General features: G+C 50.3%; 2 protein-coding genes across 13 annotated transcripts in view; one reads left to right on the forward strand and one right to left on the reverse strand.

Moving 5' to 3' along the window:
- The window catches only part of LOC118510651 (nesprin-1), an 85,834-nt gene that overhangs the window by 24,795 nt on the left and 39,774 nt on the right, over window positions 1–21,265 (forward strand). For all 12 annotated transcript variants that reach the window (XR_004906047.1, XR_004906048.1, XM_036052766.1 and 9 more), the window contains 3 exons: window positions 65–13,303; window positions 13,756–13,909; window positions 14,015–18,348. Coding sequence is in view for 10 of the 12 variants with exons in the window: in XM_036052766.1 (XP_035908659.1) it covers window positions 65–13,303; window positions 13,756–13,909; window positions 14,015–18,348 (17,727 nt within the window). In the remaining 2 variants the exon portion in view is untranslated. The remainder of the gene's footprint in view (window positions 1–64; window positions 13,304–13,755; window positions 13,910–14,014; window positions 18,349–21,265) is intronic.
- Window positions 18,401–21,198, reverse strand: LOC118510653 (uncharacterized protein DDB_G0287625-like). Its single transcript, XM_036052777.1, has 2 exons — window positions 19,162–21,198; window positions 18,401–19,092 (listed from the first exon to the last, which is right to left on the reverse strand). The coding sequence occupies exons 1-2, from the start codon at window positions 19,205–19,207 to the stop codon at window positions 18,494–18,496; spliced, it is 645 nt and encodes a 214-aa protein (XP_035908670.1). The 5' UTR covers window positions 19,208–21,198; the 3' UTR covers window positions 18,401–18,493.

A 21,265-nucleotide genomic window follows, 5' to 3' on the forward strand; every position in this document is an offset into this window, starting at 1 on the left:
ATCAAACTGAAGTGACGTTTGTTTACTGATTGTCCCCTTTATTTTCTTTCTCTCATTTTCTCAGAACATTTGCTTCGAAGCCGATGCAAAGCGGGAAGACATGAAGTGGTTGGTGAAAACGTTGGACTTCCTGCTGAGCCACACCAACGAAGAGCAGGCAACGATCGAGCAGGAAAAGATCGAAAAACTGATTGCCCGCTACAAAACGCTCATACCGACGATCGAAACAACCATGACCAAGACGGAGGTGTTCGCCAAGTGTTACACCTACCGTCGAGAGGCACAGGAAATATGTGACCTGCTGGATCGCATCAAATCGCAGGCACGAAGTGTCCCGCCGCCCGAAAGCTACAAGCGTGTGAACGAAATGATCGAAGAGCAGCAGTACTCCATCAAGGAGCTGGATAATCAGCGTGCCCACATCATGAAGATGCTGCAGCGCGGTAAGGACCTGAGCAAGAACCCGAGTGCACCGCAGTTCATTGCCGGTGAGATCCGCAAGCTAGAATCGGGTTGGAATGATACGTACAACGAGGCAGCTGAGAAGGTGCGCGCCCTGAAAGCCATCCAGAAGGTTTGGGGTGAGTACAACGAGCAAAAGGGCCAGATTGTGGGTTTGCTGAACACGGCCGAGATGGAGCTGCGGTCGGTGACGCCATTGCAAACCGATCCGAAGAGTGTTACGCAGGATTTGGACATGAAGCGTCAGTTGGCAATGAACTTGAAGCAAGCCTCCTCCAAATCCTTGCTGCAGCTGAACGATCTGTGTCGTGACCTGGGAATGTCATTGCCCCCAACAACGCGACAAGTGATTGAGAAGGAGGTGAGCGATCTTGGCAAGCGTGTGGACAATACGGTCGACTACGTCGAGAAGCGTGTCGTTTACCTCGAAGACTACAGTGACAAGTGGAACGAGTACAAGCAACGGCTCGATAGTCTGAAGAGCTGGGCGAACAACGTGTACCCGAAGATGGTTGCCGCCATTAAGCAACCGCAGATCACTGCGGAAGATCGTGTGCTGAAAACGAAACAGCTCGAAGGTGTGCTAACCGAGAAGATTCGTCAGCTGGACGTCTTAAATGCGAGTGCTGCTGATCTTGCCTCAAAGGAAGGCAACCTGAGTGAGATGAAACGGCTCAAGGCGGAGGTTGTACATCTGCAGGGGACCTTTACCGAACTGCACCGCATGGTTGACAGCGAAAAAGCGCTGGTGGGCGAAGACTTCGAAACGTGGAAGAGCTACAACCGCGATATGGACAGCCTGAAGGAGTGGGTTGAGCGAGCCAAACTTGCACCGGAACTGGAGCAAATCAGACCCTCGACCTTGCCGGAAGCACGCGCCTATCAGGCACGGTTGGAAACGTTCAACGAGCAGTGCGAGGGCAAGATGGACGAGTTGCAGAATGCAATCAAAAACTCGCAGAACATACGGTACGGTGTAAAACCGTCGGAAGAAACGGACCGGTACTACATGATCGTGTCGAGCATCTACGAAAACGTGCAGCATCTGCTGAACAAAACGGGCAAACTAGTCACCAACTGGGCGATCCTGGACGGTGATCTGGAGAAGCTGAACGGGTTCATCGAACGAGCTGAAGTTCGGATGGGAGAATTTGGCACCGTAAAAGGGCCGGCTGCTGCTCTGCCGATCGATCTGCTGGAAACGAAGATTAAATCACTGAAACTGTTCAGCAACGAAATATCGGAGCAGCAGGCCAAGCTGATCGCGCTGGTGCACATGTTCGATCAGATTAATCACGGCCTCTCGGAGGACGGTGTGAACGGCGTGCGGGACAAGCTGAAGTCAGCAAAGGATCGGCTGTCCAAGCTAAGTGATGATGCTCGGGCCCGCATTAACGCGAACTACGAAAGTATTGTTGAGCAGCAGAACTTTAACGCACAGATGACCGACTTCAGCAACTGGATGGATCAGATACGAACCAGTATTAGTGAGCTGGAGAATACCGCTGTGGACGAGATTGAGTTGGCTGTACAGAATGTACAGTACCTGGTGCAGCAGCATGCTGACAAACGGGACACGTTTAACCAGATCTATGCACAGGTCAAGCAGCAGAGTTTGTCGAACAATCCGATGGAGAACAAGCTGCTGAACGAGACGTACAGTTCGCTGGCGAGCAACTACCAGAACCTGGAATCGAGCCTGTTGCAGATGAAAGATTTCCTGCAGAAATGGGTGGAGTTTTTGCAGTGGCACAACACTACCAAAGATCAGTTGGCGTACTTGCGCGAGAGTATGATCAAGTACGACGTGTCCAGTGAGGAGCAGCTGAACGATGCTAACCGTCGCATAGGTGAAGTAGCTGCAGGAATAGAAAACTGGCGCCGGCTATCGATCGCTATGGAGCAGGAACCGTGCATATCGTTCCACGATAAAGCGCACAAGCCGGTTAGTGCGATAACGATGATTGCGGACTTGGATCATAAGCTGGTGAGCATCCGATCGCAGGTAGACGGAAAGCTAAAGGAGGTCGAAAATACCAAAGATCGCGTCAACAAGTTCCACCAGACGCAGAAGGAGCTTACCGATTCCCTCAAGAGTATCGAGGAGAAGCTGAAAGGTATCATCCAAGCCGCACGTCTCTCCACCCTGGACGATGGAATGGAGGATCTCTCAACGTTGAACGAAAAGATCAGTGAGCTGTGCAGTGCGAAGGCACAGGTACAGTACGAGGGCAATCTGTTGCTGAAGCAGGATGTCGTTGACACTGGCATGGAGATTCAGGAGGAGCTGGGTAAGCTCGATAAGAAGGTGTCCGATTTGCAGCAAGAGTCCGATGAAACGTTGCGCGTCTTTTCGGGCACAAGCGATTTGTATGCCGACTTCAACAAGTACAACATGAGCTTCGCCAACGAGCTGAAGCAGATCGAAGCGCTTAACAACGGTACGGTGCTGAACTTCGATAACAAACCCGCCTTGCAGCAGGCTCTCGATCAGCTGAAGAAGGCTTCCGAGACGATGATGAAGAAGGTGAAGAGAAGTCTGGATGTGGTGGCGGCCAAAGGTAACGAGCTGGCGAAAACGTTCCGTGGCTACAATCCACAGGACTGTGACAACATCCTGGACATCATCCGCCACAACAATGAACTTTTCAAGGCGAACCTGGAACGCTTAATCGACAACTCGAGTGTGCTCGATCAGAAGGTGGCACTGTACAAGCAGGCGGACGAGCTGTACCAGGATCTTGACGATTGGTTGCAATCGAAACGCGACCAGCTATCGCGCGTGCTAGAGAACCCGGGTGAGATCGAGAGCAAAATTGTGACCTACCGTGCGGAACTGCCGGCACAGCAAGCGTTTAAGGAAAATCTGGATGGATTGCTGCAGGAGTTTAAGAAAATGAACGGAGGCAGTTTGCCGAAGGATCTGCATGCAATGTCGGTCCAGCTGGATGATGCTTTCCGTGCCATCGAGGATACTGTGGGTCGGCTGAACAGTCGCATGTCCGAGTATACTGCCGACGAGCGTCGGTTGAAGCTATCGATCAAGGGTATTATTGAGCGTATCTATAGTATACGCGAAGAGATCGTTGGCTGTGACGATATGACGCTGGACAGTGGCAAGCAGCTCGTACATCTGGCCGAATGTCGTGAGTTGCGCCGGAAGTTAAACCTGGTCGGTGAAGAAATCACGGAGCTGAAGAACGAATTCGCCTCGATGGAAGCAAAGTACGATCAAGGTATCAAGGAAGCGTCTACCGTCTCGAAAGAAATCCAGAATCTCGATCAACGCTTTGGGCTGGTGATGAACAGCCTGAACGAAGTGGAAACCAAACTGACGAAGGGTGTGGAGAAATCGTTCAAGGATAAGCTGGGTGCACTGACCCGAATGATTGGAGCGCAGAGTGAGAAGCTGAACTGGTGTGCACCGGAACCTACGAGTGATAAGTACCAGCTGGAAGTGAAACGAACCACGCTGAACGATGTGCGTACGAGCATTGACGATTGTGAACGTATACTGGGCGAGGTGGAGCGATCCCTTTCGGGCGCGGTGACGGAACTGTTTTCTCCGGCGAAGGTTAACAATATGTCCGACGAAACGAAGGAAGTGAACAAACAGCTGGAGGTGTTGAAGCATGCTTTCGTAGAGACGGAGAAACAGTTGACCGACAACATTGCCCTGTGGCTGAGCTACGAGACTATCTCCGAGGAGGTGATCCATTTCCTGAAGGACCTGGAGACACGCAACCGCATGGAAACGGTCCTTTTGATCGATTTGGCCAATCTGGGTGAGAAATCGAAGGAAGTGAGTCAAGCACGAGCGACGCTGGAAGAGTGCAAAGTGAAAATGGATCAACTGCAGTCCGTTGGAAATCAGTTGAACGAGGTGAACCAGGAATCGCGTGCCCTTGTGTTGGTTCACCATCTGCAGAACAAGTATCAAACATTCAGCAAGTACTTCGGCCAGCTGCTCGATCGTTTGGAGGACGTACGCTTGAAGGATGTGCAGTTCCGTGAGGCGGTGGATAAGATACGTCAATGGTTGCGAGAGATGCAGAACAAGAAGCACGCACAAAACCTTGGCGCGGATGCACAAGTGCAGGCCCTTTCCGATCGTGAGTACGAAGCAGCCAAGGCGTTGCGAGCGGAGATCCTGTCGAAGGATAGTGCCCTGAATGAAACCTGCTCGCTGGGTGAAAATCTTTACGCCGAAGTGAGTGTCGACTGCCGTGAGGGTATTCGCGATGAGATGAAGCGTTTACGCAGCGATTACAACGCACTGCTGGAGGAGGTTAACGGTGGCATCAAGCGCATCGAATCCGATCTGATCAAGAAGAAATCGATCGACGAAAGTCACAACCAGCTGAACAATTGGCTAACGGAGCTTCGCGGTAAAATTACGTCCGGGTTGTCCGATCGCTGCGCAACGCTGCCGGAGAAGAAGAGCGCTCTGTACAGTGGTAAAAACATGCAGAAGGACATCACTGTGCACGAGACGAACTTGGACCAGATTCAGAAGAAGGTTATGGCACTGCCGGACAAAAGCTCCCTGGCACAGATCGAAGAAACACGCCAGAACTATGGTGCCCTTCGGGAGGAACTCGATCGAAAGATTGCACTTCTGGAGCAAGCCATCAAATCGCACGAGCAGTACAATGCGATGTTGGAAAAGTCACGAGACTGGTTGCTGAAGCTGCAATCCCAAACGGAAGACATGTTCAACGATGGTGATCTTACGAAGGCAAAGCTAGAGGAGTATTTGATTCTAGTCGACACGGTGCTAACGGAGGAGGAGGCAGCGCTGGACGATGTGAACGAGTGTTACAAGCAGTTTGCCGTTGTTATGGCACAAACGCACGAGAACGGCCATTCGGAGCTGTTACGTGCGTTCGAAGACAGCAAACGGCAGTGGACAACGTTCTTCGACAAGTGCCGTGCATTCAAGGCCCGGTCGACGGAATCGCTGAAACAGCTGGACGCGTTCAACGGTCGGCTGGAAGGAGCGCTGGTATGGTTGGCTGGTAAAAAGAGTGAAATCAAGGATACTACCGCACAGGGCCCGCTGGACGCTAAGCAGCAGTGTCTGGAGGCGTTGAAGAAATTGCGTGACGACATCCAAAGCTACGGTGTAAATGTGAGCGGCATACTGGAGGAAAGTCATCAGGTGAAATCGAAGTTTGACGTGAGTGGCAAGGTGGCGCAGTTGCAGAATGAATATCGGGTCGTGGCTGGGTTGTGTGCCGAAGCGATTGCAAAGGCCGAATCTACTCTGCACGATCAAAGTGACTTCAACCAGGCGTACGATGAGTTTGAACGGCTGCTGCGCAAGAATCTCGAAGGTTTGGAAGAGTTCCGTGTGCTGGTCGGTGATCTGAGTGTGCTGCAGGAACGGCAGCTGCGTTTGAAGGAAATCGCCTACAAGCGGTTGGATGATAGCAGTCCGTACGAAGATCTGATCAATCGTGGCGAGAAGCTTTATTCCTACACCAGCCCCGAAGGTCGAGAGCTGATTCGTCAGAAGCTGGGAGCGATCCGGGATCTGTGGGATCGTTTCTCGGACGAGCTGAACGCGGTTACACAGCGTCTGGATCAGTGCATACTTCAGTTTGGAGAGTTCTCGCTTCAGCAGGAACAACTTTCAAAGTGGTTGAAGGATATTGAAAAGTCGATGGAAGTGAACGCAGAACTGAAAGCAAACATACAGGACAAGCGTACCCAGTACCAGAACCACAAGCTGATGCACCAGGAGATTCTGTCCCAGGTGGGACTGGTCGAGTCGGTTTGTGCAAAGGCACAGCAGCTGCTTACGCTGACGAAGGATCAACATCTGCAAAGCTGTGTAGTATCGATCAAGGATACCTATCAGGGCATAGTGCGCAAATCCGGCGAGCTGTTGGACAACCTCAATGCATGCGTCCTGGTGCATCAAAACTACGTCACTGCCTGCAGCAAACTGCGAAGCTGGATCAACGAAGAAAAGGACAAGGTGTTCTGCTGCGAAGAAACGGGTGGTGAGAAGAACGAAATCAACAAACGCATCGAAGCTCTCAGCAATTTGAAGCTCGGAAAACCGAAGGGTGAGGAACTGCTGAACGCTCTGGTACAGTGCTTCGACGCAATGAAAGACAGTACGTCTGCTGCTGGAATAAGTATGGTCGAACGGGAGATTGGTGAGCTGCGTAACGATCTGACGAGCCTGTACGGTCAGATTGACGAATTGATCGGAAACCAACGCAAATCGCTCAACGGTTGGAGTCAGTTCGATCAGGATTTGGATGCACTTACGAAATGGTGTCGTTCGATGGAAGGTATTTTCCGCGAGCAGCTGCTGTACGATTCGCTCGAACGCAAGCAGCAACAGTTGGAGGTGTTCCGCAAGAATCAGGAAGCAATCGGTGAGAGGCAGAAACAGATCGATGACTTTGTCACCATGGCACAGGCCCTCTTTACGAAGACCGGTGTGGAGAAGATAAAGTTCTACATCAATCAGCTGATCAACCGTTATCAGCTGCTGCAAGTACTGAGCAAGGAAGTTGCTAACCGTGCGCAGAATATTGTCAACGATCACAAAAACTACCAAGAACGGTATACCGAAAGTGCTGCTCGGCTGCAAGATATTGAGAAGGATCTGGAAGCGTTGGGACATGAGAAGCTGGGCGCTGCAAACCAGTCGAAGCTGCAGCAGCTGGAGATTGAGAAGGAGCGGTTCGAGAATAATCTTACCAGCTTGGTGACCGCAAGTGAAAAGGTACTCCCCGAAACAAACACCCATGGACGGGAGAAGATTCGCGAAGAAGTGCGCCAACTGAAGGATCGTTGGGATCAGATCATTGCTGGGCTGAACAATCTGAAGAAGCAGCTTGACGTTCGCTCGATTCAGTGGTCCTCCTATCAGGACATTTTGCAGCAGGTGCTGCAGTGGCTGGACGCAACCGAGCGTAAGATTGAACCGAACGAATCGCAGAGCTGGAACTCTACGCAGGAGATCCGTTCGAAGCTGTTCAAGTACAAGGCTATTCTGCAGGAGATCAGCGGCCATCGGCGTATAATCGATTCGTTGAAAGAGAAAGCGGACTCCCTCGTTACGGACGTGCAGAACGAGGACATCAATGCGAAGGTCCAGTCCATAACCGAACGGTACGAGCTGCTGAAAAAGTCTTGCAGTGATTTGATACGCCGGCTGGAGCAATCGCTGGAGCTGTGCAACAAGTTTAACGAATCGCAAAAATCGTTGCTCGACGAGCAGGACTATCTGTTCGGTGAGCTGAAGCAGCTATCGGACGTGTCCGGCAACAAGCGTGCCGTGCAGGAAAAGGTCCAAAAGATCGATGATTTGCAGCAAGCCAATGGAAAGATGGAGGAGAAGTTTAAGCATCTTGCTAAACTTATCACCGACAACGGCGATCTGATATCGTACGGTGCGAAAACGGTAATGGAGCAGGATCTGCTGAAGATGAAGGGAGACTTCGAGAAGTTTGTCGCATCGATTGGAGACGCCCGGGTGGAGTTGCAGAAGCGTATGCAGCTGTGGGACGATTACCAGCGTGATCTTGATCAGATCGGTGCGTTTTTGGCGGAGGTTGAAGACACCATGCGAGGTTACACGCTGAAGAACAGTTTGAACGAGAAACAGGAGCAGCATGAATACTATCAGGCGCTGTTGGGACGATTGAAGCAAAATGCGCTGGAGTTCGATAAGCTGCTGGACAAGTCATCGGAGCTGTTGCAGAGCAGCGGTGATACGAAGATATCGTTCAATATGCAGCAGCTTAAGTCTCGTGCACAGTCTGTCGAGGGTACGGTGAAGGAGTTGGCAAAGAAGTGTGAAAGTGCCTACAACGACCACAAGCTGTACCGTGGGCGATACGACGAGTGTGATAAGGAGCTGGACGAGATTCGGGATGTGTTCGATGGGTGTCGCATGCAGAATGCCCAAAACCTGCAGAGCACAGGCCAACAGCCGGACCCGCAAGCTGTACTGGGTACAATACAATCGCTGCTCGCCAAACACAACATGGTGACGGTCCAGTGCAATGCGGTGTCCGACAGCGGTGAACAGCTGTACGCTACCACAGCATCCAAGGGTCAGCAGATGATCCGAAGCGAAATCCAAGAGCTGACCGCCAAGTGTGAACGTTTGTTTGACGAAGTCAACGAGTACGCTCGTTCGTATGAGGGCCGTTTGGCGAAGTTGTCCGGATTTATGGAGAAAGCCGATCAGCTGCAGGAGTGGCTCAATAACGTGGAGGGCCAGCTGGGACGCGGCAGTCTCATCCTGAAACCAACACTGGACGAAAAGTGTGCCCAGCAACAGGCGTACTCGGAGCTGCTGAATGATATCAAAAACCATCGCCCCGAGCTGAACAACGTGCGCGATCTGGTTGACAATATGCAGGAGCGTCATCCAAGCATCGAACGAAGAATGGCTGAACTTGCGGCAAAGTATGAAGAGTGTCTGGAGAAGGCACAAAACTACGGCGATCAGTACGATCGTATCGTGCATAACCACCGCCAGTACTGTAAGGCGGTGATGGAAACGCAAGACTTTATCGATGCCAATCACAACACGGTGGAGCTGTGGGGTGAAACCGATCTGGATCAGGTATCGCTCATGACCAATTTGGATCGTCTTACGGAGCTGAAGAAATCGATCGTGGCGGAGCAGAACCGTGTGGAGCAGATTCGCACAATGGGTGAAGCTACCATTCCCGATACGAGCGATGAGGGTCAGGCGAACATACGCTCGCAGATTGACATTTCGCAGCAGGAGTGGGAAGGACTGCTGGCCGCTATCGATACCACGATGGACGGCATTCGGGGTAAGATGAGCGAATGGAGCGATTACGAGAAGATACGCACGGACTGTATGAACTGGATGCGTGATATCGACGCCAAGATCCATTCGGTCGACCTGAAAGCGACGCTGATCGATAAGAAGGCTACGTTGGACTATCTGAAGAGCTTGCAGGGCGAGGTAAAGGCCAAGGAGCTGGAAATCGACAACTTTACCGAGAAGGCTCAACAGCTGTACCGTGGCTATCTGAGCAGCCGTAATTCGCAAATATCGGAACTGGCGGTGAAGTACCAGCAAACGGCTAGCCGTATCAAGGAGCTGGTGGGTCGTTGGCAGCAGTACGTCATTCAACATCAAGAGCTCGAAACACGGATTGGCGAGCATCGCGATTGGCTGAACAGTGTGCGCGAGAAGCTGAACTACTGTGCCGATCTATCGAGCACCTCCGAAAAAGAGCTCCAAAGCAAGCTGAAACTCGTCCAGGATATGATTGTGAACAAGGAGGATGGTTCCGGGCGGTTGCAGACGATCGTGGATCTTGCCCAGCAGGTTCTGGCCTGTACTACACCCTCCGGACACGAGGCGGTGAATAAGGCTGTAGCTGCATTGCAAGAGGAATGGTCCTCGCTTGCGTTACGCATGATCGACATCCGTGCGAACTTAGACGAAGCCATTAACCAGTGGTCTGGCTTTTTGGACCAGGTTAACGATCTGAAACGGAACATCGACTGGATGGAGAACGAGCTGAGTGGATTTATCGAGTTCCAGGCAACGATGGCCGACAAGCGGGCACAGCTGGAGCGTATCAAGAACACGGAGGAGAAAATCCGTCTCGAAAAGATCGAAATTGAACCGTTGAAGCAGAAAATGGCCGAAATGGCTGCCTCAGGTCAGCAGTCCCAAGCAGCAGCTACGGCTCAGCAGATTCTCAGCAAATTCGACTATCTGGCGGAAAAGATAAGCAAGATATTGACCGATCGTGAAGATCAGTATCGTGATCATCGTCTGTACAAGGAAGCTTACGATGATTTGTTCAACTGGATCAGCCGTGCTAGGGAGAAGTTGCCGTGCGTGAAACAACAATCGCTGAGCGACAAGCTAACGATGGACAGTGCGATTGCTCCGCTGGATGCGCTCATGAACAAGAAAGCTCAAGGCGAGCTGTTGGTGGAACATCTCGTACACACCGGCGAGGTGGTGATGGCTTCAACGTCCGAGAAGGGTAAGGAAGCGATCCGTAGCGACATCAACGGGCTGAAGACGAACTTTGACTCACTGTTCGGTGACATTGACAAGCAGAAGCGCGACCTCGAGAAGACGCTTAATTTACTCCGCGAGTACAAGGAAGAGTACGAGCGGCTGTCCGAATGGCTGCAGCAGGTGGATATCCTGGTGAAGAACCACAAGCTTGCAATGTGCTCGAATTTGGCCGAAAAGGAAAAACAAGTTCGTGAGATGCGTGAACTGATCGGCAAACTGGAGAAGGGCCAAGGGGAGATGGACAAGTTTAACGCGTTCGCCGCTCCACTGCTGCAATCGCATCTCGATACGTACATCGGCAATCAACTGCGCCACCTGAACTCACGCTATCAGGTGCAGGTAAATCTGGCCAAGGATGTCCTCAAGAAGGTTGAGACGAACCATGATCTGCACCGCGAGTACAAGGATAATCTGACCAAGGCAAACAGTTGGATAGAGAACGCCAAGGAGATTGTGCGCTACTCGACCGAAAATGTGGACAGCGTTAGCAAGGATAATCTGGAGAAACGGTTGGAGAAGATAGTGGAGCTGATACAGCAGCGTGAGCAGGGCCAGCACCTCGTGAACGCGACCGTCAACACGGGTGAAAAGGTAGTGAAGAGTACGAAATCCGATGGCAAGGAAGTGATCAACGGCGAAATTAAGGACATCCAAACGAACTGGGATCGACTGGTGAAGCGTATGTCCACGGCAAAGGTGCAGCTCGAGACGAATCTCTTGCAGTGGGCAGACTACAGCTCCAGCTACAATCACCTGCAGCAATGGATTCAAGATCGCGAAAGCAAACTGCAGCAGGTGTGTGAGCAAAAGGTCGTACGCTTCCGTCTCGGAGGTACGTCGAGCAGTTTGAGCAGCGGGTTGAATGAACGCCGTGCCAACCTTCGTCAGGCGAACGATATCGTGCAGGATATCGTAAGCTTCGAGCCGATGATTCAGTCCGTGGCAAGCAAAGCGTCGGATCTGCGTCAAACTTCGCCTGCTTCGGAGATATCGAACAAGTACGAGACGCTCAGCAAGCAGGCAAAGGAACTGTTCGAAAAGCAGAAGGAAACGGTCGAACTTCACCAGGCGTTTATCGATGCAAGCAATGAGTTCGCTGCCTGGATTCGTAACGCTAAGGAATGTCTGAACAAGTGCTCGGATTCGCGCGGTGATAAGGAAACGCTCGTTTCGAAGATGACCCAGCTGAAGATACTGGACAACGATGTACCGGTTGGTCAGAAGAAACTGGAGAAGGCACTCGAACAGGCGGAAGTTGCTTGTCGCAACGTGGACAGCGAGGAGGTGGAAGCGATCGAGAAGGAGGTGGCCATTCTGCAGGAAGAGTTCGACAACTACTGTCTCGCGCTGAAGAAGATCAGTGGCGCACTGGAGAATGGTATCGTACGCTGGACCGAGTACGATGATCAGTACGGTGTGGCACTGAAATGGTTGGACAGCATCGAACAGGAAGTGCAAACGTACAACAAGATGCAGGTCAACCTGCAGGAGAAAAAGCGTGTGTTGGAAGAGTTCCAGGACAAGCTGCAAACACTGTTCGATTGGCAACGGGAGCTTGACAGTTTGAATATGCGAGCTCAGGTACTGTTGGAAATTTGTGCCGATACACGCATCAGCAATGGTGTGACGCAGCTAACCACCAAGTACAATGTGCTGCTGTCGATTGCGAAGGAGATTATGCGCCGGCTAGAACTGCACTACCAGGAACACCAGCAGCACAACACGCTGTACGGCGAGTGTCAGGATTGGTTGGACAGGATGCGTGAGAAATTGAACGAATGCGAATCCGTTCCGCATACCGTCGCAGAAACACAGTCCAAGCTGAACATTGTGAAGGGCATTCGCCAGTCGTTGGAACAGGGCCAGAACAAGCTGCGCTACCTGATCGAGCTGAAGGAGAAAATAGTGCTCAGTACGGAAACGAGCGGTGCCTCGAAGATTGAGGAAGATACGGAAAATCTGAAGACCGAGTATGAATCGCTGATGGTGGACATAACCGAAACCCGCCAGCGACTCACCAACCATCTGGCACAGCTGGAGGACATTGGCAAGCTGTCCCGAATGTTGGCCGAATGGATTGAGGAGGTGCAGAGCAAGCTGGACGCCGGTGAGACGATGCAGAACGAGCTGGCCGACAAGCGTGTGCTGTTGGAAAAGTATCGTGCCATTCACCGTGAAACTGGAAACTACAACGAGGTGGTCGAGAAGATTCGGTCCAAAATGACCGATAACGCCAACATTGACGTGGAAGAGTTCAGCAAGATTCTAACCGATTACGAAGCGATCGTGGCGAAGGTTGCGGCCGAAATCGAGCGGCTGGAAAATCAGGTCAACAACCACGAACGGTTCAAGCAAGCGTTGGGTGAGCTGTACGAATGGATGAAAGCCACTCGCCAGACCATACAGCAGTCGTCCGATTTCCACGGCGATAAGGAGCACATCGTTGGGCGCATCGAGAAGCTGAAGGGAATCGAGCTTTCGTTTGCGGAAGGTAAAGTGCTGCTGGAGAATATGGCCGACATGGGCAACTCGCTGGCAGCGATCAGTGGCCAAGAAGGGCAGGCTACGATCAAGCAGGAAATACTGCAGGCGAGAGCGGATTGGGATGAGCTGGAGGAGTTGGCGCGCAATTCGAGACAAACGCTGGAAGATTGTCTATCGTCGTGGGACAGTTTCCTGGACAAGTCGGAAACGTTGGGTGCGTTCCTGGAGGAGTACAACGTGAAAGTGAACGGATACGGTGCGAGCGAAGGAACTGCCGATCAGGCCGCTGTACTTAGCGATCTTAAGGTAAGTGTCGAATGATTATATTTACCCTTGTTGATTCCAAATTTGTTATAATTGGCATATGTTTGTGGTAAAATTGAACTGTTCTTGTAAGTGTTATCTGATGAACTAATCTATCAAAAGTATCCTTGTATCCTTGCTAACAATCAAAGACTACGATACGGATTCTCATCAAGAGAAATTGTTATGCGATTTGCCTAATGTTAGGCGTCTTGAACAAAATCATTCAGATTTGATTGGAATTCATCAGGATCCTACACATACTTTTGGATTGTGGTTTCGACTAAAAAATCCTCGATTCGTTTATTTATGTTTAATTATTTCTTCTTCTCTTCCATGAACCACCTGCACGTTGACCATCTTCACCGACGATTGACCAATATGTGTTTGTGTTCCCATCGTGATTTGCATGATTTGCCGAAACGAACCACCTCCGTAAACTGTCGGACGTACAGCGCATTCAGGATTTGATTCTGACGAAAAAGAGTACCGTCGAAGAGTTGAACGATGTTTGCGAGGCACTGATGGAGAAGAGTGCCTGCTCGACGGTTCGCGATCGTACAGTCGATCTGCAAAAGAGCTACTCGACGTTGCTTGGAAAAGTTCAAGGTAACCGAGCAGTGTAGTGCGATGCATGCTTGACAGCTTGTGTATAACATTTAAATTTATTTATATTTGTGACTTACACTACACTTCTGTTTTCCCTTTTTACAGGCTTTATCACGAAACTAGAGAAAAACCTCGTTAGTCATACCGAGTTCCTATACTATAAGGAAGAAATCAACAAGTGGTTGAACGATGCCAATGCGACGATTAAAAATTGCAGCGACGTTGCAGCGGATGATGTGGTAGTGATCCGACAGAAGGTGGTACAGCTGCAAGGACTGTCCAACTCAATCCCGCAAGGCCAAAAGCTGTTCGAGATGTTGCAAGATTCTTTCACCAAATCATCCTACCTGTACCCGGAGGATAAGCAAACAACCATGTTCCAGGACATTTCGGACATTCGTGACTCGCTCGATACGGTCATTATAGGTATCAGCTCGTCGCTGAACAACCTGAACGCACAGGCAAGCCGTTTGGAGTCATACGAGGAGCTGAAACGTCGCATCAACGAATGGCTTGCGACCACCGAAAGTGTGTTCGAAACGCTCCCAGAAACGCACGGTGAAATGACGGAGGTGAAGACCCTACTCGAACGTCTGAAACACATCCAAACGGAGATATCGTTTAAACAGGCGGACCTCGAAAATCTCCAACAAGAAGCGGCGAATCTTTTCGACGTGAACAAGTGTTCCGCTGAGATGGAACGTGTCGCGAGTCTACAGTCGCGATGCACCAAGCTCAGTGAAAAGTGTTCGTACCAGATTCGCAACCTAGAGACGGAGCTGGACGATCAGATGGCGTACTACCAGAACCTGCAGGAAATCGAAAAATGGCTCCTACAAATCTCGTTCCAACTGATGGCGCACAACTCGCTGTACATTTACAATCGCGAGCAAACGCTGGAACAGATCGCACAGCACGAGAAGCTGCTGGACGAGATACAGCGCTATCAGGTCAACATTGATGACTTCAATGCCAAGGGCCAGTGCCAGATCGAACGATACATTTTGAAAGCACCGGCCATCAAGAGTCGCATCGAGACGCAAATGAAGAACATACGTGACAGCTACAACTCGTTGCTGAATACTTCGGTGCAGATTAAGAACAGGCTGCACGATTCGCTCAACAAGTTCCAGGAGTACGAAGATACGCTGGATGACATTAACAGGCAGCTGGATGAGATGGAACCGATCGTCGCGGAAGAACGACTGCTGGAGGTGGTGGATTATGCCGTCGGCCAATCTCAGCTAGAGAAAGCGCAAGGTATTCACAACAAGCTGCAGGTGGAGAAGAGTCGTCTAATGTTTGCTGTGCAGGCCTGTGAAGCAGCGACAGCCAGTATTAGTCGGCCCAGCTCCCCGATGGATAACGTGTCGCAGATGATACCGGAGAAGGAGCTGATGGTAAGAGCGCGGCTCGAAGACCTTATCGACGATGTCCAGCAATGGATTGCGGATCTGATTTCCTCCATAAACGACTGCGAACGACAACACAAGCAAAAGGTCGAGCTGGAGAACTGGATTCAAAAGCAGAAGGCAATCGTTACTGACTGGAGCTCGAAACCGTGCAAGTTTAGACCGGAAGCGGCTGAGCAGGAACTACGCGCAATGAACGAACTTTCGCGCACGATTACTGTCAAGCGAGATGATTTGCAGGGTGAGACCGATCAGGACCATCGGTTGCGCGAAGAGCTCGAGAAGCTGCAGGGTAGCCTGAAAAAGGTGATCGATCGCAAGAAGGATGATCAGCTGGCGATTGAAAAGTATCGCAAGAACTACGACGACGTTCAGGGATGGCTGGATGCAATTACGAACCAGATTGATAACGTTGAGAAGGGTGGCGGTTTGAGCTGTAAGCAGAAGCTGGAGAAAATCTCCAACATTAAGCGAATCCTGGAGAATGATAGCGAAATGATTACGAACTTCAAGCGCAACGGGGACCATATTGTGGAGCTGGTGAGCAACCTTGACGCCCAGCAGGTTACGGAGCAACTGAAATCCATCGACCGACGCTACAACGACATTACGAAGCGTCTGAATCGTCGGCTGGACGTGATTGATTCTACGAACAAAATGTTTGGCAAGCTGCGAAGCGACATTGGAGAACTGTCCCAGTGGGTTGTGGACAAGAACGGCTCGCTGGATGTACCGTACCAGTTGGGATCGGATACAAAGTCGGCCGAAAATCAACAGCAAACGTTCAAATCGCTGCTGAAAGAAATTGAAGGCAAACAATCGTACGTGGACACGCTGGGCAAACGATTTTCCAGCATCCAGTCCGACTTGGAACCGGGCGAGAAGCAACAGCTGGAGACGGAACTGCACACGCTGATGAGGAGCGTCGGTCTGCTCGGTGATCGTGTGCGCGGTGAGCTGGACAAGATCGTGGAAGACATCTTGTGCCGCAAGAACATGCACAACAATCTGGACGTGACGCGTGCGTGGATCAAAACGAAGCAGAACGATGTGAACAAGATTTCCGACCAGATACCGCTGCTGTCGAGCAACGTGAACTCAGAGATCAAGCTGTGCCAGCGCCATGCACAGACGATCCGGGAGTTTGAGGAAAACGCCTTCAGGGACGTATCGAACCAGGTACGCGAAATTATGAAGGACTGCAGCGACGATGGTAAGGCAAAGCTGGCTCAAGAATTTGGTGACATCGAGGCCAAACTAAGGGAGCTGGTAGAGAGCTGCTCCCGGAAGATCGAGTTCATGGAGTGCGAGCATGGCAAGCGGCGCGAGTTCGAGGGTCGCAAGGATCGCGTGTGGAACTGGTTGAACGAGGCGGAATCGATTGTGTCGTCGGACATACGCACGACGAGCTACGAGATATTGAAGGACCAGAAGCAAAAGTTTGATAAACTGTGCAAAGAGTGTGAGGTGATGAAGGGCGTCGTGAAGGAGGCGGAAGACTTCAAGAGTGCGATACTGCCCACGCTGAACGAACTGGACAAGACGAACATAAACAATCAGGTGAAGGTGATGCGGGAAAAGTGGAACGCGATTAGCAATGTGCTGAAGGTGAAGTGTAAGAAGCTGGAAGATCATCTGGTGGAGTATGAGGATGCGCTGGCAAAGATTCAAGGTTGTGCTGCGTTCATCGTGCAAGTGCAGGGACGGCTGAAGGAGATGAATCGCCCAGTGACAAGCAGGATCGAAAACATTCAGGACTTCCTGTTGGCGTACGAGCAGATTCTCGGCAGCTTGAAGGATAAACGGTTGGAGATGAGCACGATACTGTTGACCAACTTACCGCAGCTTCGCGAAAACTCGGCCAAACTGGAGGAGATGATCATGGGCATCGAAGAGCAGTTGCGTCGGCTCAAGGCGATGTTGCTGTTGAAGGAACAGTTCATTGGTGCGATCAATGACATTGTGAAGCTGATTGCGAAGATCAACACGGACTTCAACACGGTGGACAACTTTAGCCCGACGGTAGATGAGCGTCTGCTGCGCTACGGCGAGATTCTGCAGAGCATCGAAGAATGCGAAGGACTGTTGGTGGCGGCCACGGACAAGGGTCATCAGATCGCTAGCGATGGTACCGATCTGGATCGGCACAACATTATGGATCAGATCCATTCGCTCCAGCAACAGCTAGCTTCGATCAAACGTTCGATCGAGCTGGAGCAGGACAAATATCAGAAGCAGCGAGCGTACCACAAGACCCTATCGAACGACCTGTTCGCTTTGGTGGACTGGTTTAAGGATAATGATGAGCACATCAAGTCACGTCCACTGTTCGGGCTGGATCTGAAGATGGCCGATCAGCAGCACAGCGCTCACATTACGCTGGCCGGCAAAGCGAACATTAATCTGAAGATGATTGAAGATTTGCTGGCCAAGTTGGCCCACACGGATAGTAAGCTGCCGGAAGATCTGCAGGATATGGTGGACCGTGCCCGAACACTGCAAGAAACGATTCCGCATGAGTTGGTGGCACGCGAAGCGTACCTCACCCAAAACCGTCAGTATCGTTTGGAGTTCCGCGATAGTATGGATCGCGTTAGGAAGTGGCTCGCGGCAGCGGAGGAACGATTCGAGCACACGAAAACGTTCAGCTTCGATCAGGAGAAGATTACGGTAGCGCTGAAGGAGCTGGAAGATTTCCTGCACAGTGAGGCGGAGATCCGCACGTTGCTGTACGGTGGCATCCAGGAGCAGGCCGACCGGTTGTGGAATTCGTTGAGTGAAATGGACCAGAACCAGTGTCTCGGTGAGTTGCAGCAGTTGAAAAATCGTTTAAGTGACGTGTCGCATCGGGCCGCGATTCAGCAGACGGAACTGCTGTCGAACAGTGATCTAGTGAAATCGTACAAGAAGCATTCGGGTGCAGTGAACAATGTGCTAGTGAAGAGTAAGCTGGACGACACGATCCTGACCATCCCGACGCTACCGGCTCGTATTGATCACATCAACGTGTTGCTCAACATGCTGCAGGTGAGTCATTTAACTTACTTAATAACTCTTTAAAATCTTTTTACAAACTCGCTAAACTTGCTATCGATTTATTGACAAGGATTTGGTCTGGGATGGGACTCCTAAAAATAAGCGTTAAAGCGCTAGAATCTTGCTTCGATAGTGTTTAACGTCGCCGACGGGAACGGCTCGAGCTGCGAGCTCTCGACGTCGAACGTGATCTTGCGCGTGTCGACGACCGGCGGCGCTGTGATCGAGAACGCGCTCTGCTTGTTGTGCTAGAACGGCGTCCCCGAGATCTCGACCTTGATCGTGAACGCGTTCCACTGTTACGTCGGTTTCTGGCACGTGCGGCCGCTTCGCGTTCCTCCCGCTCACGTTGCTCGCGCATTCTTCGGTAGATCGCAATCGCGCGTATTTGGGCAGGACTTCGCTTCTGTGCCATGCCCGGTCCCATACAGTCGGCGGGCGGCTGTTGATTGGAAGTCGTTGACAAGTCTTCCGAATCCGATTGTTCCGATGATTCGTTCAGAGCGTCCTGCATGTCTCGCACTACGCCATACAGGCGCGCTTGAAAGCTTTGACTTTCCGGGACAAACCATTTGTGGGTAAGATCGTACGTATTGCTGTTGCTATTTCTTCGTACAAGACCCATCTCTATGGCCTTGTCCAGAGCATCCTTTGCGGGTGTTTCGATGTCTTCATCCGTTAGCTCGGCATGCATGCTGAACTGTCGTAACTTCTGGCAGATGGTGGGAAAGTTTTCTGAAAGCAGAATAAGACAGCAATATAGTGGTTTTCAACCAATTAAGCGGTGTTGGAGATGATACTTACGCGACGAGCCAGAGTGGTGTAAAATATTCAAAATATAGGGCAACATTTTGGATGTGCTCTCTTTGAGGTTTTAGCTACGTTTGGCATATGCGAACCTCCAGTGTGATAGATAGGCTACTGTGATCAATTTTGTGGAATGGACTGCTTGATGTACAAATGTTGGAAAGGTTTAACAGTGCTGATATCGTCCAAGAACTTGTTCGACAAATGCACAACTGCAATGCCTTTTCGAGGCCGAGGGCATACATATCTCTCCAAGATAGATAACCTCCCAAAAATAGGATTCTCTAAGCTACATTTGAAAATTGCACACGAATATTCTCCAAGTTGGAAATTTTCTCTTATTTTTGTACCAATCTCATCACAGTTGCATAGGGTTTACTAAGCAACGATGCGACGCCAGCTTACTTTGCTTTTCGCCATTTTTTGTTCTTTAGGAAAGTCAAGTTGGCAATTTCGTTGGTGTGTATCTAACAGAGATTTCACTGTATTTTTATTCTACGATTCTTCTACAGCAATCGGTCTGGACTCTATTGGACACAGTTGCTCCCAATCGGCCGATAACTGACTCCAATGTAATCTGTGCATATCAGACATGACATAAAACACGGTTCCTACGATACGTGGTCATGGCATTCAAATCGTTCAATCCGGTCTATGTCAGGGTTCGATACAGCCCTATTAATTCTCGAATATTGAAACTAAATGCTTTTACTGAAGAACTTGGTATTCTTCAGGATTAATCTATTTCGTCATTCGATGTATATCACATTTGATGATACAATTTTGGACAGAGAGTTGTGTCTATTACTGAACACAATTTGGCAATTGGAATATCCGTCTGACACGTGCAAAACCAAAAAAAAACATTTGCATACTTATAGGCGCTAGGAGCTCTAGTCAAAGCTTTTCGTTGCCCTTTTTGAAATTTTTCTCTATTAAGAATCCGTTAAGATTCTTCAAATTGTTTCTTGTTGATAATGAAAGGTTATTGTGCAATAATTTGAATTGCATTAATACATTTTGAGCTTAGCTCTGATTTTCTGCGCCTCAAAAATAATCTGCCAACGGTCCTTGAGAAACCGGTGACGGTTGTCGTCGTTTGACTGAATTAAATAGGCTTCACACGGAACAGGTTTATCGCGCGCTGCATGAGAGAATCTCCTACATACAAAGACAGCGCCCGTGCCGACGACGCAGACAGTAAATTAGGCGGAAGGAATGTAATCTTTAGCAAAACAACTTTTTTTTTTGCAATACTTTTTTGTTGTCGTTTGGCTTAAAGAAAACAAAACAAACGAGCTTTTTTCCTTCTCTATCTACCGGTTGGGCGAGGAAGATAGTGTGTTATCAGCGTTGTTTATGGCGCTTGGCACACTTATCGTAATACTGGAATGAATCAGATTTCCCTGCCACGATAAGCTATCTTGCGGTGAATCCTATAAGTAGCGACCCCATATCTCACACGGGCTTGGTTTGTTGGGAAGGCACTAATATTGATATTAAGCCTACTACCCTATACATGCAGAAGGTTTATAAATACCCTACTATTAGCTATCAACAGGCAAAACAAACATCAACGTAGCGAATTTCATTAATCGATTATTTACGGCACACACACACAGAGGTCATACGGGGTTTTGCTTCCCGTGGTCTACCAATTCCCACAAGGCATCGGGATGACCTTCAAGCTCCTCAGCGTACCAGCTGGCCCGAAGGCGTTCGACTCAACAGTAACTGTGTTGTGACACACAGTTAGAGGGAACACCCGTCTGGCATTAGAGAACACACGGAATCGGTCGATCGATTTCCCACCAAAGGCAAGAGTTCTGTAGGCCGTTGACAGAATGCTCGCAAAAAAACAAAACGGCGACTGACAAAGATTTATTTATATCCTCACAAACGGTTTTTTGGTTCGTCAAGCCGTTCATTTGCTTCCTTAAATTAGCACGACAAAATCGGGGCGCCATTATACACAGAGTTCGCCGGTGACATTTCGGTTCGGTCTGCTTAGGGGCCGGATGGCAATTTGCCCAACTTTTACCCGGCTGTTTCTGAGTGCACCGACCAGGGATACGAACGGTACACGATGCAAGGCGTAGCA

The sequence above is a fragment of the Anopheles stephensi genome, chromosome 3 (assembly GCF_013141755.1).
Source record: "Anopheles stephensi strain Indian chromosome 3, UCI_ANSTEP_V1.0, whole genome shotgun sequence".
Taxonomy (NCBI): domain Eukaryota; kingdom Metazoa; phylum Arthropoda; class Insecta; order Diptera; family Culicidae; genus Anopheles; species Anopheles stephensi.

Excerpts from the sequence above, each read along its gene's own strand:
- LOC118510653 (XM_036052777.1), bottom strand. The coding sequence starts at position 19,207 with ATGTTGCCCTATATTTTGAATATTTTACACCACTCTGGCTCGTCGC. Across the intron at positions 19,093-19,161 it reads ACACCACTCTGGCTCGTCGC|AAAACTTTCCCACCATCTGC; the intron begins GTAAGTATCATC and ends TTCTGCTTTCAG.